This window comes from Scyliorhinus canicula, chromosome 3 (assembly GCF_902713615.1).
Source record: "Scyliorhinus canicula chromosome 3, sScyCan1.1, whole genome shotgun sequence".
In the NCBI taxonomy this organism is placed as follows: Eukaryota; Metazoa; Chordata; class Chondrichthyes; order Carcharhiniformes; family Scyliorhinidae; genus Scyliorhinus; species Scyliorhinus canicula.
In genome coordinates, this window is record NC_052148.1 from 199,712,227 (window position 1) to 199,727,552 (window position 15,326).

General features: G+C 39.7%; 1 protein-coding gene across 1 annotated transcript in view; it reads right to left on the bottom strand.

Annotated features, from left to right (window-relative positions):
• Nucleotides 1–15,326, bottom strand: part of lrba (LPS responsive beige-like anchor protein) — a 981,767-nt gene that overhangs the window by 867,294 nt on the left and 99,147 nt on the right. The window contains 4 exon segments of the mRNA XM_038791976.1: nt 4,843–4,951; nt 8,633–8,766; nt 9,363–9,560; nt 13,295–13,441. Coding sequence (XP_038647904.1) covers nt 4,843–4,951; nt 8,633–8,766; nt 9,363–9,560; nt 13,295–13,441 — 588 coding nt within the window.

A 15,326-nucleotide genomic window follows, 5' to 3' on the forward strand; every position in this document is an offset into this window, starting at 1 on the left:
ACAAGGAATGTACTATTTCCACAATTGGCTTGAGAACACAGGCTATAGTGCACTTCTATATTTTCATGCATTACACTCAGTTCAAGAAGAATTAGTCACTCCTTGAAGAATTATGAATAAATTGGCATCTGAGTTTACATGCTTAAGAAAAGTGAGGACAAAAAGCGCGTCGGCCTGAATTTCAATCACAAACAATTTGAAATAAATGCATTATTTTCATTTTTCAATTACCCTTAACACTTCAAGAATCATGTCTTTCAAAAACATGGACAACAATTTCTTATGAAGTCATTCAAGCTGCTAAAATTTAACATACAAGTTTTGACAAGATTAGAACTTTAACTTTGGAAAAAATACAACATATCCAAATAATGGTTCCTTGATTAGTGCAATATTTGATGAGAAATGAACTCAAAACTGAATACATCACACCTGAGCAGAACTAGCCTGGTAACTGCTGATAGGTAGTGCTGTCCAATTTACCCTGCTGGTAGTAAATTTAATTAGCTATAAAACAGCACAGTAGGTACAATGCACTGCTAGCCACACATGGTCGCTGACTTAGGTAACTTGTGGAGTTCATACATAATCACCCCAAATGTTCACTATGCTTCAATTTTCAGCTAGACCACTAGATGGAGTATCCTACCAAAGGAAAACATTACAACAAGACTACTTAGCCTGCAGTAAATAAATTGAGTGTGGAGCAGTGTGCCAAACACAAAGCATTGAGGTACGAGTGCTAAATTGGTCATTTTATTTAAGTGCAAATTTTCTGCAGAGAGGAAGGAGGTGCTGCATTTACACATTTTTCCAGTGTCCTGTAGCTGGTGAGTGTTCAAAGGCATTAAATAGGTGAGCAAGTAGCTAATTGGCTGGTGAGTTTTAAGACTTTATCTTCCTAAACAGGAGCAACAGTTTAATCCAGGGCCGGGAAGTATGAATTAAATTTATATACCGTAACTAGTTAAGCTACTTCATATGGACAGGCTGGTTCATGGACCTTGAATGCACCAATGGAGGACCCAGCCCTAGAAATTGTCCAGCTGATTTGATGTTCTTGCAGCTTATATGGATGAGAGCAGAGACTGAAGGGAGGATGGGAAAACTAACCAAGCACCATGTTGCAGAGGTGGGGAGTAAAAAGGAAGGTAATTGTAATAGAGAATAATGCAGTTTGGAGGATAGGTACTGTTCTCTGCAGCGAAGAGCACGAGACCCAAAGGTTGTATTGCCTGTTCGGTTTCAAGGGTATGCTCATCTAAGGAAGGATGTTCTTGCTATGGAGAGTGCAGCAGGCTGATTCCTGGGATGGCAGGACTGTCATATGAGGAGAGACTAAGTCAGTTAGAATTATATTCACTGGAGTGTAGAAGAGCGAGACGGGATCTCATACTCACTTACAAAATTCTGACAGGATTAGACAGGGTAGATTCAGAATGAATGTTCCCAATGGTGGACGAGTCTGGAAATAAGAGTCATATTTTGAGGATAAGGAGGGGAACTTTTAGGACTGAGGTGAGGTGAAATTTCTTCACCCAGAGAGTAGTGAATCTGTGGAATTCACTACCACAGAATCTAGTTTGAGGCCAAAACATGTAATTTCAAAAAGGAATTAGATGCAGCTCTTGGGGCTAAAGGGATCGGGGTATTGAACTTGATGATCAGCCATGATCATAATGTATGGCAGAGCAGACCTGAAGGGCCAATTGGCCTCCTGCTTCTATTTTCCATGTATGTTATCATCTCCTCAGGCTGGAGAAGAACTTGAGAGTGGGAGGAGAAGGATCAGGTTGTCATGGTCCATGTGGATACCAATGACATAAGTACAGCTAAGAAAGAGAATCTGCTAATGAGCAGGAGCAGTTATAAAGCCACAATCGCTGGCTCACTATCTGAGCCACAAACAAATTAGCATAGGGCAAATAAGATCAACGACTTGAATACATGGCTCAAAGATTGGTGTGGGAGAAATGGGTTTGATTCCTGAGGCACAGTCATCTGAACTGGGGAAAGGACTTGTACTGTTGGCAACGTCTTCACCTGAACTGAACTGGAACGAATGCCCTGGAAAATTGTATAACTAGGGCTGTAGAGAGTTTAAACTAAATAGTTGGGGGAGAGGGGGGGCATCATTTGAGGGGAGTTTTGGCAAGTTAAAGAGAAAGGACAAAGCTAGCAGTCACCCCAGGACCAGATGGAATGTATCCGATGATGCTGAAGGAAATAAGGGCACGAGCTGTGGAGGTGCGATCCATAATCTTCCAATCCTCCTGATGTGGAGGGTGGTGCCAGAGAACTGGAAAATTGCAAATATTACAAGCTTGTTTCAAAAACTGTAATGGTTAAACCCACCAACTAAGCACCGTCAGTTTAACGTTGGTGGTGGGGAACTTTTAGAACCAATAATCCAGGACAGCAGCAAATTATGGAGTGCCAGCAGCATGCATGTTAAGGACCAATCATGTTTCACTAATTTGATTGAGATTTTTGAGGTAACGAGATGGTTCATGACGATGTGGTGGTTGATGTGTATATGGACTTCCAAAAGGAGTGTGGTGAAGTGTTATTTAATGGAGTTGCCAGCAAAGTTGAACCCCTGAGAAAAAAGGGAAAGTGGCAGCATGACTATGCGCAGTGAATGGTTGGTTTTTGGACAAGTGTAATGTTATACAGTGGGTTTCCCAGTGGTCGGTACATAAAACAGTTTTAAACGGTATATTAATGATCTAGACTTGGATTTATAGGGCACAATTGCAAAATTTATGAATGACATAAAACGTGCAGTGTTATGTACTGTGAGGCAGGTAGCGATGAAGAGGACATAGGCTGGTATTATGACTAGGCATCTGGAAGACTACATTTAATGCAGAGAAGAATAATGCGATAGGTTTTGATAGGATCAATGAGAGGCAATATAAAACAAAAGGAAGAACAAAACCAATAGGAGGGGACAGTGACACGGTGGTTAGCATTGCTGCCTCACAGCTCCAGGGGCTGGTTTAGTACAGGGCTAAAGAGCTTGCTTTTAAAGCAGACTGAGGCAGGCCAGCAGCACGGTTCAATTCCCGTACCAGCCTCTCCGAACAGGCGCCAGAATGTGGCGACTAGGGGGCTTTTTGCAGTAACTTCATTTGAAGCCTACTTGTGACAATAAGCGATTTTCATTTCATTTTCAGGATCCCAGGTTCAATTCCGGCTTCAGGTAACTGTGTGGAGTTTGCACTTTCTCCCAGTGTCTGTGAGAGTTTCCTCCAGGTGCTCCCACAGTCCAAAGACGTGCAGATTAGGTGCACTGGCTCTGTTAAATTGTGTTAAAGGTTAGGTGGGGTTACTGGGATGGGGTGGAGGCATGGGCTTAACTAGGGTCGGTGCAGACTCGATGGACAGAATGGCCTCCTTCTCCACTGCAAATGCTACGAGTCTATGAAAGCACTGTGCAGGCTAGTATTATCGGAAATTATAACTAGAAAGGGACAAAATGTACAAACATCAGAATGTAAATAAGTTCAGAGTAGAGAAATGGTCAAAAAGTCATATTTAAAGACTTTTTCTGAATGCATGTAGCATTCCCCACAGGAGGAATTAATGGATAGCATAAATAGAAATAAATTAGTATATGATAGCCGTAAGAAGTCTTACAGCACCAGGTTAAAGTCCAACAGGTTTGTTTTTAATCACTAGCTTTCAGAGCGCAGCTCCTTCATCAGATGAGTTCCAAAAGCTAGTGATTTGAAACAAACCTTTTGCTTTAACCTGGTGTTGTAAGACTTCTTACTGTGTCCACCCCAGTCCTCTGCCAGCATCTCCATATCATGTATATGATAGCCATTACAGAGAAATGCCATTACAGAGAAATGGTTGCAAAGTGACCAGGACTCGGACATGAATATTCGAGAGCATTTGCATTTCTGAATAATAGGAAGAAAAGGAGGTGGGTTGCTCAGTTAATAATGGATTAAATCAATACAGTAGTGAGAAATGTTCAGAGGATCTTGGTTCAGAGGATCAAAATGTAGAATCAGTTTGGATGGAGATAAGAAATAGCGACAAAACAAAGGTGGATGTAGTTTATCAGTCCCCAACAGTAGCCACATTGTAGGACAAGGTATAAAGCAAGCAATAAAAGGGGCTTTATGGAAGGTGCTGCAATAATTGTGGCAGATTTAATTGTCGCATCTGTCCTCTCAGGTAGACATGATCATATGGCACTATTCAAAAGGGAGTACAGAGTTCACCTGGCTCTTGGCCAACATTTATCCCTCAATCAACATCAGAAAAACAATGATCTGGCCATTTATCTCTGGGATATTGTTGTGCACAAATGTGCTTACATCACAACAGCGATTACAATTCAAAAGAAATTCACTGGCAATGAAGCACTTTGGGATATTGTGAAAATGTGAATGGTCCATACAAATGCAAGTTGGTTCTTATTTATACATGCATGAGAAATATCAAAGCAGCTCATTATTTCGCCAAATCGGTACAGTGTTATAAGTTGGTTCAGCTAGCCAAATTTTGAAAGCTGCAGATTTGGTTTGACTTTTTTTAAAAACCCATTCTGCTCCAAATAACGAAACAAAGAGGACTTGGAGCATGCATATTAGTCATTAGTTTTAATCTTTTGATGACGCTTCCTTCCACTTTAAATTGTGAGACTTTACAAAACATTAAGATAGCTTAAAAATTAGGCCTTAAAATGAGGTTATGATGTTTTATTAAAATAATTCTGCATAAAATAATTATATGTTCAATAAGACAATGTACAATTTGGGTTTAATGCTATTAAGTTGGTTATTTAAAACAGTACACCATAAGCTATATTGTTGCAATATTTACCTTTTCAAGGCTAAATCCAATGACAAGAAAGCCCTTAGAAGAGAGTATTTGCTCTTGCATAGCCACTGAGTTCTTCAGTAATTCCATAATAAATGCCAACAATGTGGAACTAAAAGACAGACAAAAAAAATGAAGGCATTAATATTTTCAATATATCTGAGCCAGAATTTTACAATGCAGGTTAATTTGGCACTTACAACACATGTTAACTCATTTGATGTTCTTCTGATACAATTAACCAAAGAACTAGATCACATATGGTTACTGTGGGAAGGAAGCATCTGTGACAAATGCAGGAGTTTAATATATTATAAACATTTGGCAATTTAAGGGTTAACAAGCCTGGGGGTGTGTTTGCCTGCCGGTATCATGTTTTTAAAAAATAATCTTGTTTTGCAAGACCAGAAAGCTTTTAGGAGCCAGAGGTGAAATTGACCAGAGTAATGTGTTTTCAGCCTGGGCTAAAGCAATGTTGTTTGACGAGGGAGAGTCCCTGAGAGTTGGTGTTTGCTCCTTGGAAATTACAGGAGGGAATTAAAAATGTTAATATTAGGTAAAGAGAAGTAATGAGAAACTAATGATGGGTAACAATAAATTAAACGTCAACATTTTATAATGTTTAGGTCTGAAGTTTGGGTCCAATGAGGAGCCAAAAAGAAATCCTTATGCATAAGCAGAGGACAAGGCAGGAGTATTAACTGAGCACTTTGCATCTGTCTTCGCAAATTAAGTGAACGATGTGATATTTACACTAAAAGAAAGGGACATTATAGATGAGTTACAAATAGAAAAGATCTACTAAAAAGAGTAGTATTGCTGAAAATGGGTAAGTCACATACAATCAGAGAATGGTTGCAGAACTGAAGGAGGACATTCAGCCTATCGTGTCTGCAAGAGAAATTCATCTCAGTAATTTCCCCGTAGCCTTGCAAATTTTTCTTCTTCAGATAATGATCCAATTTTCTTTTGAAAGTCATGATTGAAACTGACTCCACCACACGCTCAAGCAGTGCTTTCCAGGTCCAAATGACTCATTATATAACAAAGCTTTTCCTCATGTTGTCATTGCTTCTTTTGCTAATCACCTTGAATTTACGTCTTCTGGTTCATAATCCTTCCACGAATTAAGATGATTCCCCTTGATCTACTCTGCCAGACTCCTCATGATGTTGTGCAACTCGGTCAAATCTCCTCTCAACCCTCTCTTTTCTCAGCAGAACAGTCCCAGCTTCTCCAAATATCTCTGTAACTGAAGTTCCTCATTCGGGGACCATTCTTGTACATGTTTTCTGCACCCTCTTGTATGCCTTCACAGCTTTCCCATGTCTAGTGTCTAAAATGATGCACAATATTCCAGTTGAGGCCAATGAAATGAAATGAAAATGAAATGAAAATCGCTTATTGTCACAAGTAGGCTTCAAATGAAGTTACTGTGAAAAGCCCCTAGTTGCCACATTCCAGCGCCTGTTTGGGGAGGCTGGTACGGGAAGCCAAGCCAGGTTTTCTACAAATTTTCTAATTTCTATCTACACCCCAGGGAAACAATATTCCATTAGCCATCTATATGCAAATTAAAATAATGGTTAAAATTATTTATTACTTCATCTTTACGATCCCTTAATCACAGCTTTAGCAGACATGCCTCCTGAATGCATCTGAACCCAGGGTTCCTAAATAACATTACCACAACAAAGCATAACATATAATATATATGTTATACATAACATAACATATAACAATATATAAAGGGCAGCACGGTAGCATTGTGGATAGCACAATCGCTTCACAGCTCCAGGGTCCCAGGTTCAATTCCGGCTTGGGTCACTGTCTGTGCAGAGTCTGCACATCCTCCCCGTGTGTGCATGGGTTTCCTCCGGGTGCTCCGGTTTCCTCCCACAGAATTACGCGGGGCATAGACAGATTGGATAGGCAGAAGCTTTTTCCTAGGCTAGAGGTGTCAATTACTAGGGGTCAATTACTAGGGAGCTTAGGTTTAAAGTGCGAGGGGCAAGGTTTAAAGGAGATGTACGAGTTAAGTTTTGGGGCAGCACGGTAGCATAGTGGTTAGCATCAATGCTTCACAGCTCCAGGGTCCCAGGTTCGGTTCCCGGCTGGGTCACTGTCTGTGTGGAGTCTGCACGTCCTCCCCGTGTGTGCGTGGGTTTCCTCCGGGTGCTCCGGTTTCCTCCCACAGTCCAAAGATGTGCGGGTTAGGTGGATTGGCCATGCTAAATTGCCCGTAGTGTCCTAAAAAGTAAGGTTAAGGGGGAGTTGTTGGGTTACGGGTACAGGGTGGATATGTGAGTTTGAATAGGGTGATCATTGCTCGGTACAACATCGAGGGCCGAAGGGCCTGTTCTGTGCTGTACTGTTCTAAAAAAAAAAATTTTCCTACATTCACCACACCTCTCCCCTTAAAAAAATTATGCACAATATGAAAAGATGGCTTCATTTTCTAAAGTATTTGCAACTTTAAACACTGATTACTAAACACGATTACCCAATGATACACATCTCGTAATTTTTATGCATGCAGATTTAAAGATCAGTAGTCCATTTCAGTCTTTCTTTCCGAAATTTGAAACGTTCCACTCTTCTTGCATCTCAAAGTCATGACAAAGCATCTGCAATTACATTTGCTCTTCCTGCTACTCATATAATTTTCAAGTTAAATGTTGTAGCAATAACTCCATTTAAACAGTCTTGCATTTGATCTTTAAATTTCACCAGAAACCTCAATGGATGATGTTCTGTATAAGCGATAGTCTTTGATGATTTTTTAAAAAAGATATTTTATTCCAAACATAAACAATAACTGCAAAACAACACACCAACAAAACAAAGTTTTTTTTTATAAATGTAGTGTATCCAATTCATTTTCTTTTCCCAATTAAGGGGCAATTTAGCGTGTTCAATCCACCTACCTTGCACATCTTTGGGTTATGGGGGCGAAACCCACACAAACACGGGGAGAATGTGCAAACTCCACACGGACAGTGACCCAGAGCCGGGATCGAACCTGGGACCTTGGCGCCGTGAGGCAGCAGGGCTACAACAAAACAAAGTTAACGGTTTGTACATCCCTCCCGGCGATGAACAGCTCCTCAAATATCATCATGAACGGCCTCAACCATGCCTCGAGGCCGTCTTCTAACCCCCTTATGGCAAATTTTATCTTCTAATTTTCTCCACCCAGAGAAACTCATAAGTCAAGCCGCAATTCCCGGTGGGGTATCTGACCTCCAATTCAGCCGCTGGATAATCAGAGAGGTGAAGGCCACAACACCGGCCCCCTTCCCCTCCAGCAGCTCCTTCACTTCCAAATCCCCAAAGATAGTCACCCTGGGTCCAGCTTCACCTCAGACACCGCCATCCTCAATAGAGTCCCAAACACCACATCCCAGCAGCTCTCCAACCTCTCACATCCCCAAAATATGTGAACATGATTCGCAGCCCCCGCCTAAACAGTGAGAATTTTAAATTCAGAAATTGGCAATATCTCAAAGAATCTAGCAGAATGGAGGAAACAAATTTCACAACTTTTTTTTTTAAAGTGAGTTGAACAGGTAATCAAAGACATGAAATTTACAGGGTTAAAGATTAAAAAGTGGAGACATGGGATTAAACACAGCTGCCCTTTCAAAGAACCAACAAGGTATGATGAGCCGAATGACATCTTGTGTTTCATGTTTAATGAATTCCCTATTAAATTTGTTAATATATCCAGAGTCCTACGGGTAATGAATAATCAATCCCAGAGTAGGCTGCAAAATGTCTCAAATTCACTTACCATACAGTGCTGTCAACTTGGTCAGAAGAATGCTGATTATAATCAAGCTGTGCAAACAACGGGAAAAGCACCTGGACACCACCAATGGAATGTATCGCACTTTGTACAGAATGTGTTACAACAGCTTTGACATCCTATTAAAGAAGCTTAAAATTAAAAACTATCAAATATTAACTGTATACTTGTATTTTTACCCAAATATTTTGGAAATGGGAGGGAAAAATTTGAATATATCTAGATTTTCTTAAAACTTGATAAAGCATTAAAAACAAAACCAATTATTATACTTTGACCAGTCGGATTTTTTATTCTTGTAATTCATTTTAAAGTTGAGCTTATTTCTAGCTCCAATATGGCCTGTCACCGTTCACCAAAAATCCTTAAGTAATAATCTTGCATCTAAATATTTTCTTAGAAATAGATTAGACCAAATTAAAAGCTAAATCTTAATTTTGCAATGCACATACCCGTATTTCAAGTAGCAATAAAAACAAAAATCTAAGTTGTAGAGGTGATAATAATACAGAACCTTTAAAATTCACACGCAAGAAGTTTGCCATACACCTGAATTGTCTTATTTCCTCAATTATGACATTTTGCCACAGAAAAAATATTTGTATATAAAATTCCCCAACTTTTGTATTTTTCAGCTAATTATCTATTTGACCAACACAAAAAATGCTTACTGCATTATTACTGGTCCAATGCAGCTAAATAATTTGGCTTTTACCTGAAGCATTAGAGCATGGGGAGAATGAACAAAAATAGATGGATTATCCTTCGGGGAGGATTCTAGACAGAGCTGAGCATCTGTAGCCTTTGGATTGTATGTGAATGCAATGTTACTAGACAGCTTGCCATCATAGAGCAGTGATTTGTGGTGCTCAGCAAGGAGGAGGTCACTTTCTGCCTTGAATTTGAAAGTACCCTAGAAAAAAAGAAATTACAATTCAGTAACACATAGATCAACTTGTTTCCCACAGCTTAACAAGGTTTACAAACTTGAAAACTAGACTGTCTGGTATTGATGAAATCCAATACATTGGATTTCTTACATTTACCTGTAATGTTACGAAAACGTCCTGAAAAGGCTTGCCAAATTCCAAATTTGGTCTAAAATACCACTGGCATATTATTGAAAGCTCAATTAGGTTTCCTGGGGTGAAACAATGGCATTGCAAAGGGTTATTTATGTACTTAATGCAGAAAACAAGAAACAGTGATAGATGAAGTATAATGGGGAAATGGAAGTTACCCACTTTGGCAGGAAGGATAGAAGAGTGCTATATAGTTTAGATAGAGCGAGATTTCAGAAATCTGTAATATACAGAGATCTGCGTGCCCTGGTACCTGAATGACAAAAAAGTATGCAGTACAGCAGGTGCTTATGAAAACAAATGGAATGTCATCCTTTATTTCAAGAGGAATGGAACTTACAAGGAAGGATATTTTGTTAAGTTGCATAGGTGAGATCACATCTGGACTACTCTGTAGTTTTGGTCTCCTTTATGGAAGGATATAAATACAATAGAAGCTGTTTAGTGAAGGTTCATTCGACTGATACCTGGAATTGGGGGTGGGTTTATCTTAGGAGGGAAGGTTGGACGTGCTGGGTCTGTATCAATTGGAGTTTATAAGACAGAGAGATGATCTTATTAACCAGGTAAGATCCCGAGAGGGTTTGAAAGGGTGGATGCTGAAAGAACTTTTCCTTTTATGAGAAACTAGAACCAGGGGACACTGTTTAATAACGTTTTAAAAATAAGAGGTCACCCATTTAAAACAGATTAGAATAATTTTTTGTCTCAGACAGTGCGGTCATGAATCTTTGGAACTCTCTTCCCCCCAAGAGGGGTGGAAGCAGGGTCACTGAATATTGTTCTTGACTAAAAGGGGAGTCAAAGGTTATTGGAGGTAGGCAGAATATGGAGCTGGTGCCACATCAGATCAGCTATGATTTTACTGACTGGCGGAGCAGGCTTGAGGAGCCAAATACACTACTCCTGTTCCTAACTTGTAAGTATGTATGAGGCATGTTACGAGACGTCACAGATCAATTCTACTTAACTGTGAATACTTGATTCAAGTAGGCCACTCTACTGCACTTTCATAGAAGCAATGTGCAATTGTCACAGGTGCAAATGTGTCCAAAAAGGTCAGTTGTTTTACTCACACAATATTACATAGAATTAACAGCACACAATTAAGCCATTCAAACCAACAGGTCTTTACTGATGTTTTTGTTTCACGAGTCTCCTTCCACCTTATTTAAACTCAGCCTTGCGTCAGATCATGCAATTATCTTTCATGCATTTATCTAACTTAGCCTTAAATGCCTCATGAAACGCTATTTGCGTCATCCCCTCAACATAGTCACAAATTCTCTATTCTAATATTCTGAGTCAAGAAATTTCACCTGTATTTCTTACTGAATTCATTAGTGACTATCTTCTCATTATGATCTCTGGATTTGGACTTTCCACAAGTGGAAAAATCTTCTTTAGAGAATTTCCTCCTAAAATCTTTCCCACTCTATCCCTCTTTCCTTTGTGACACTCTTTAAACAGTACCTCTATGACCAAACCTTTGGTCATCTGCCCTAAATCTCCTTATGTACTGCTGATGCCCACATCCAAACCTTGTAAGTAGTGGTCAGTTTTCCCACCACCCATCCCTGCGAAACATCATTACCGGCCTTTACCTGTCTGATTAACTACTGTTAACCTATAATCGTTACACTTTTGAGGCAATTTGTTGTCCATTCCGGTAATTGTGCCCTGACTCCACATGATTTGACCTCCGTTAAGAATCACGCATGTGGTACCTTATCAAAAATCTTTTGAAAGCCCATGTACATTTTATCTACTTTCAACTCCTCTTTCTGCTACTACTTCAAGTGATTCGATAAAGTTGATCTAGAATATCCTCCTCTTTGAAATCCATGTTGACTTATGTTTTATTAGTCATTTATTAGTCACATAAAAAAGACAAGTTTTGTCAAAGCATTTTGCTTTGCACTCATCAGGACAATTCACAAGAATACCAAAGATAAACGGAACAATTTACACTGAATGAGAAGAGTGTATTGATTTGTTGGTAAGTGGATTCTGATTGGTAGAGACTTTGCGATAGAGAAGTCAGTTGACTGGAAAGATATTGACTGGAAAGCATTGTTTGAAATTTAACCAGGTAGCTTGACTGAAAGGGACCCCTGAGGAATGAACCAGCAAATACCTGTCATTTATTTTGTTTAGCTGAAACAAGTGCAATGTGTGTACTCGTCATTTCTGCCTGCAAAGACCTGAGCCCTGTGTATTAATATATATAGCTTCCGGTATGTACAAATGCATCATATTGCAAGCCTGACTGACAATCTTAAATTGGTTGTCAGTGTAATTCTTAGTACATTGGAAGTTATTTAGCAAATGCTGTCCAATCATGAAATCATATCTCAAGTTGGTCACTGTTTTGAGTTTTGCAGGCATGGGCTGGTTGGATACAGACTGTACCTTGCCTATTTCAAATTGCAGAACAAACATGTAATTTCATATGATCAACCAGTATCTGGGACATACAGAGCATCATACTTTCACTGAAATTCATATATCACACTACTCATTTGTGTGACAGCCTGAGCATCTTTTTGGATTGACGGCAGCACCCTGTTAATGGTGAATACTAGTCATGTTTCAATTGCTTACTAGCAAAATGAAACAGCTAGGTACATCTGTTGCTTAAAGTTTTGAGGTAATCGGAGCTAGACTGGACACTTAACAGGGTCAAAAGTGATGGCCTGAGATCCATTGTGTGTGTGCAATATACAGCACAAAATGATCTCATCAGGATAGCCATTTGATGCGGCCTATTTTAACATCACGTTTGCGTGGTTAGCTAATGGCTTGGTCCCTATGTACAAGGTTGCTGATCAGACCAATCTTATAGTGCATGGAACTGCAAGAATCCCAGCGCCAGTGAAGACAGGCTTGCAGTAGACTGTGGTAGAGAACCTCCATCAGACTTCTCAACTAGTACACCAAGAAAAGGAGTTTGTTTGACTGCTCCATTTCAAAGGCGAATTTAAGTGCAAGATGGAGTCCATTAAGACATGGAAGAAAATATTATAAATTGTTGTTCCTTCACATTTTGCACTCTTGCAAATTATCCTAACAAGTGCAAGATGAAAGCTTTCACATAAAAATGCTCTTTTTTTCAGTAATACTTGATTAAATTCTCAGTTTCAAAATGTTCTATTACACCTTTATGCAATATTTTGCATACCATTTATTGAATCCATATGACATAACTAGGGTACAAGACCAGTGGCTTTTGTTACTCAATCTGTGTGGCAGTACCCATGAATCCACATTAATATTTTGTCTTCTGAACATGTCTAAATTTGATTGCGAGGACTCCAAGTACAGCATGTGTGCTACCATATAAAAGTATCCATGATGCATCTTATTAACTGTCTTTAATTTAGAGAATATGAAAAATTGTTACGTCACAATAGTCTTACGTTACTGCTATTAATCCGAATTAAGGGCTGCAATTGATTTGAATTCCACAGTAACCACTGATTTAAAGGCAACCAAGCTAGTGACTCACATCTCACAAAAGCAAAAATGTCAATTATCTTCAAACTATATCCTTGCGTCAGAGTACCTTATATCCAGGGCCAAGTTGATATATTGCAAATATCTGTGCTGCGTTTAGAGCTTCAGCGAAGACATAAACTGCTCCAAGTTGCCCACAGAATACCCGATTTGCATCTGCTGTTTCGGACGATCCTAGGAAACATTTGTCAAATGTCTAAAAGTATAAACAAATTTAATCATTAAGTTATTGTGTGCACGTTAGACAGCTTTTTAAGTCAAGTTTTACATTTCTTAATACGGTGATAATTTACAAAACCAGTTTTTTTTTTAAATAAGGGGGTTTTAGCATTTGATAAGCGACATTAAGACATTGCTCCCATAATCTCTCCCACATTCCCAATATGAAGGCAGAACAACCCCCCCCCCCCCCCCCCCCCCCATCCACACTTTTAAGGTGACTCCAACCTTCCTGTCACTTACCATTTCAACTTAGCATCTTGCTCTCATGCCCGCATGTCCACCCTCGGCCTGCTCCAGTGAAGGCCAATGCAAACTGGAGGAATAGCAGCTCATCTTCCAATTAGGCACATTATAACCCTCACGACTCAACATTTGAGTTCAACAACTTTAGACTATGGATTTCTCCTCAATCATAACCATTGTTTGATATCCAAAATATAATTTTGCCCCAACGTAAACCACCCCTTTTGGGCCATCTGTCATCTGTTCTTTAGTTTTGCTTTCACTGACCTTTGTTCTTTCATTAACATATTCCAATACCTTCCCTTTATGTTACTGCTAGCAACTTCTCTAGTCCTTCACACTGCCATTAATGCTTCCTCTGTCTCACGACCAAACACATCTTTGTTGGAACCTCTGAGTCTTGTTCCCATCAGTCACTGGTATTCTACTCTACTCTACCCCAGCTGCTCCATGTCCTCTTACACAATATGTACCCATCAGATTTCTCCATCTCTTTAGCTCTGAAGAGGAGTCATATTGATAGGAAATGTTAACCATATTTTCCCTCTCCACAGATGCCGCTAGACCTGCTGAGGTTTTCCAGCATTTTTTGTTTTTGCTTCAGATTTCTAGCATCCGCAAGATTTTGTTTTTATTTAAGAAAGCGGTGCTAAACTCTGTGAGGAACTTAAAATAGACATTTTGAGAGATTAATGTGCACAGCATGACAGCACTCTGAAAATGACTAAACAAAATGGGAAATATTTTATTTCTTTAGGAAGGTTCATATCTTTCTGTAGATTAACTAAGAAAAATATTCAACTGGGTGGGACCCAAATCTCATTAAATTCAAGTAATCATGCCATGAACCCCATGTACTTCTGTATGTATTTTTGATAGACACTTTCCTCATTTAAACTCAAGGTTCTTTGAGAGAACATATTGAAAAATAGCTGCATACCAAGTGGTGAGAGAATTAACTAAGCTAACTATCAGAGCTATACAAGGACTCCCTAGACATCAGGTAGCATTTGACAGAGTATGGCATCAAAGAGCCCGAGCAAAACTGGAGTTAATGGGAATCGAGGGGAAAACTCTCTGCTGGTTGGTGTCAGACCTGTCACAAAAGAAGATGGTTGTGGTCGTTGGAGGCCAATCATCTGAACTCCAGGACATTCCTCTGGTGAGTGCCCTGAGATCAACCATCTTCAGCTACGTCATCAATGACCTCCATTCCATCATAAGGTCAGAAGTGGGGATATGTGCAGATGGCTGCATAATGCTCAGCAACATTCGCGGCTCCTAAGATAATGAAGCAGCCCATGTCCAAATGCAGCAAGACCTGGTCAATAGCCAGGTGTGGACTGACAAGTGGAAAGTTACAAGTGCAGGCAATGACCATCTCATACAAGTACAGATCTAACCATCGCCCTTGACATTCAGTGGCATACCATCGCTGAATCTCCCACAACAGCCTGGGAGTTACCATTGATCAGAAACTGAACTGGACAAGCCATATTAATACTGTGGCTATAAGAGAAGGCCAAAGGCGAGGAATTTTACTGCGAGTAACTCACCTCCTAAACCACCTCTTTACAAGGCACAAGTCTCCACTTGCCTGGATGAGTGCAGCTCCA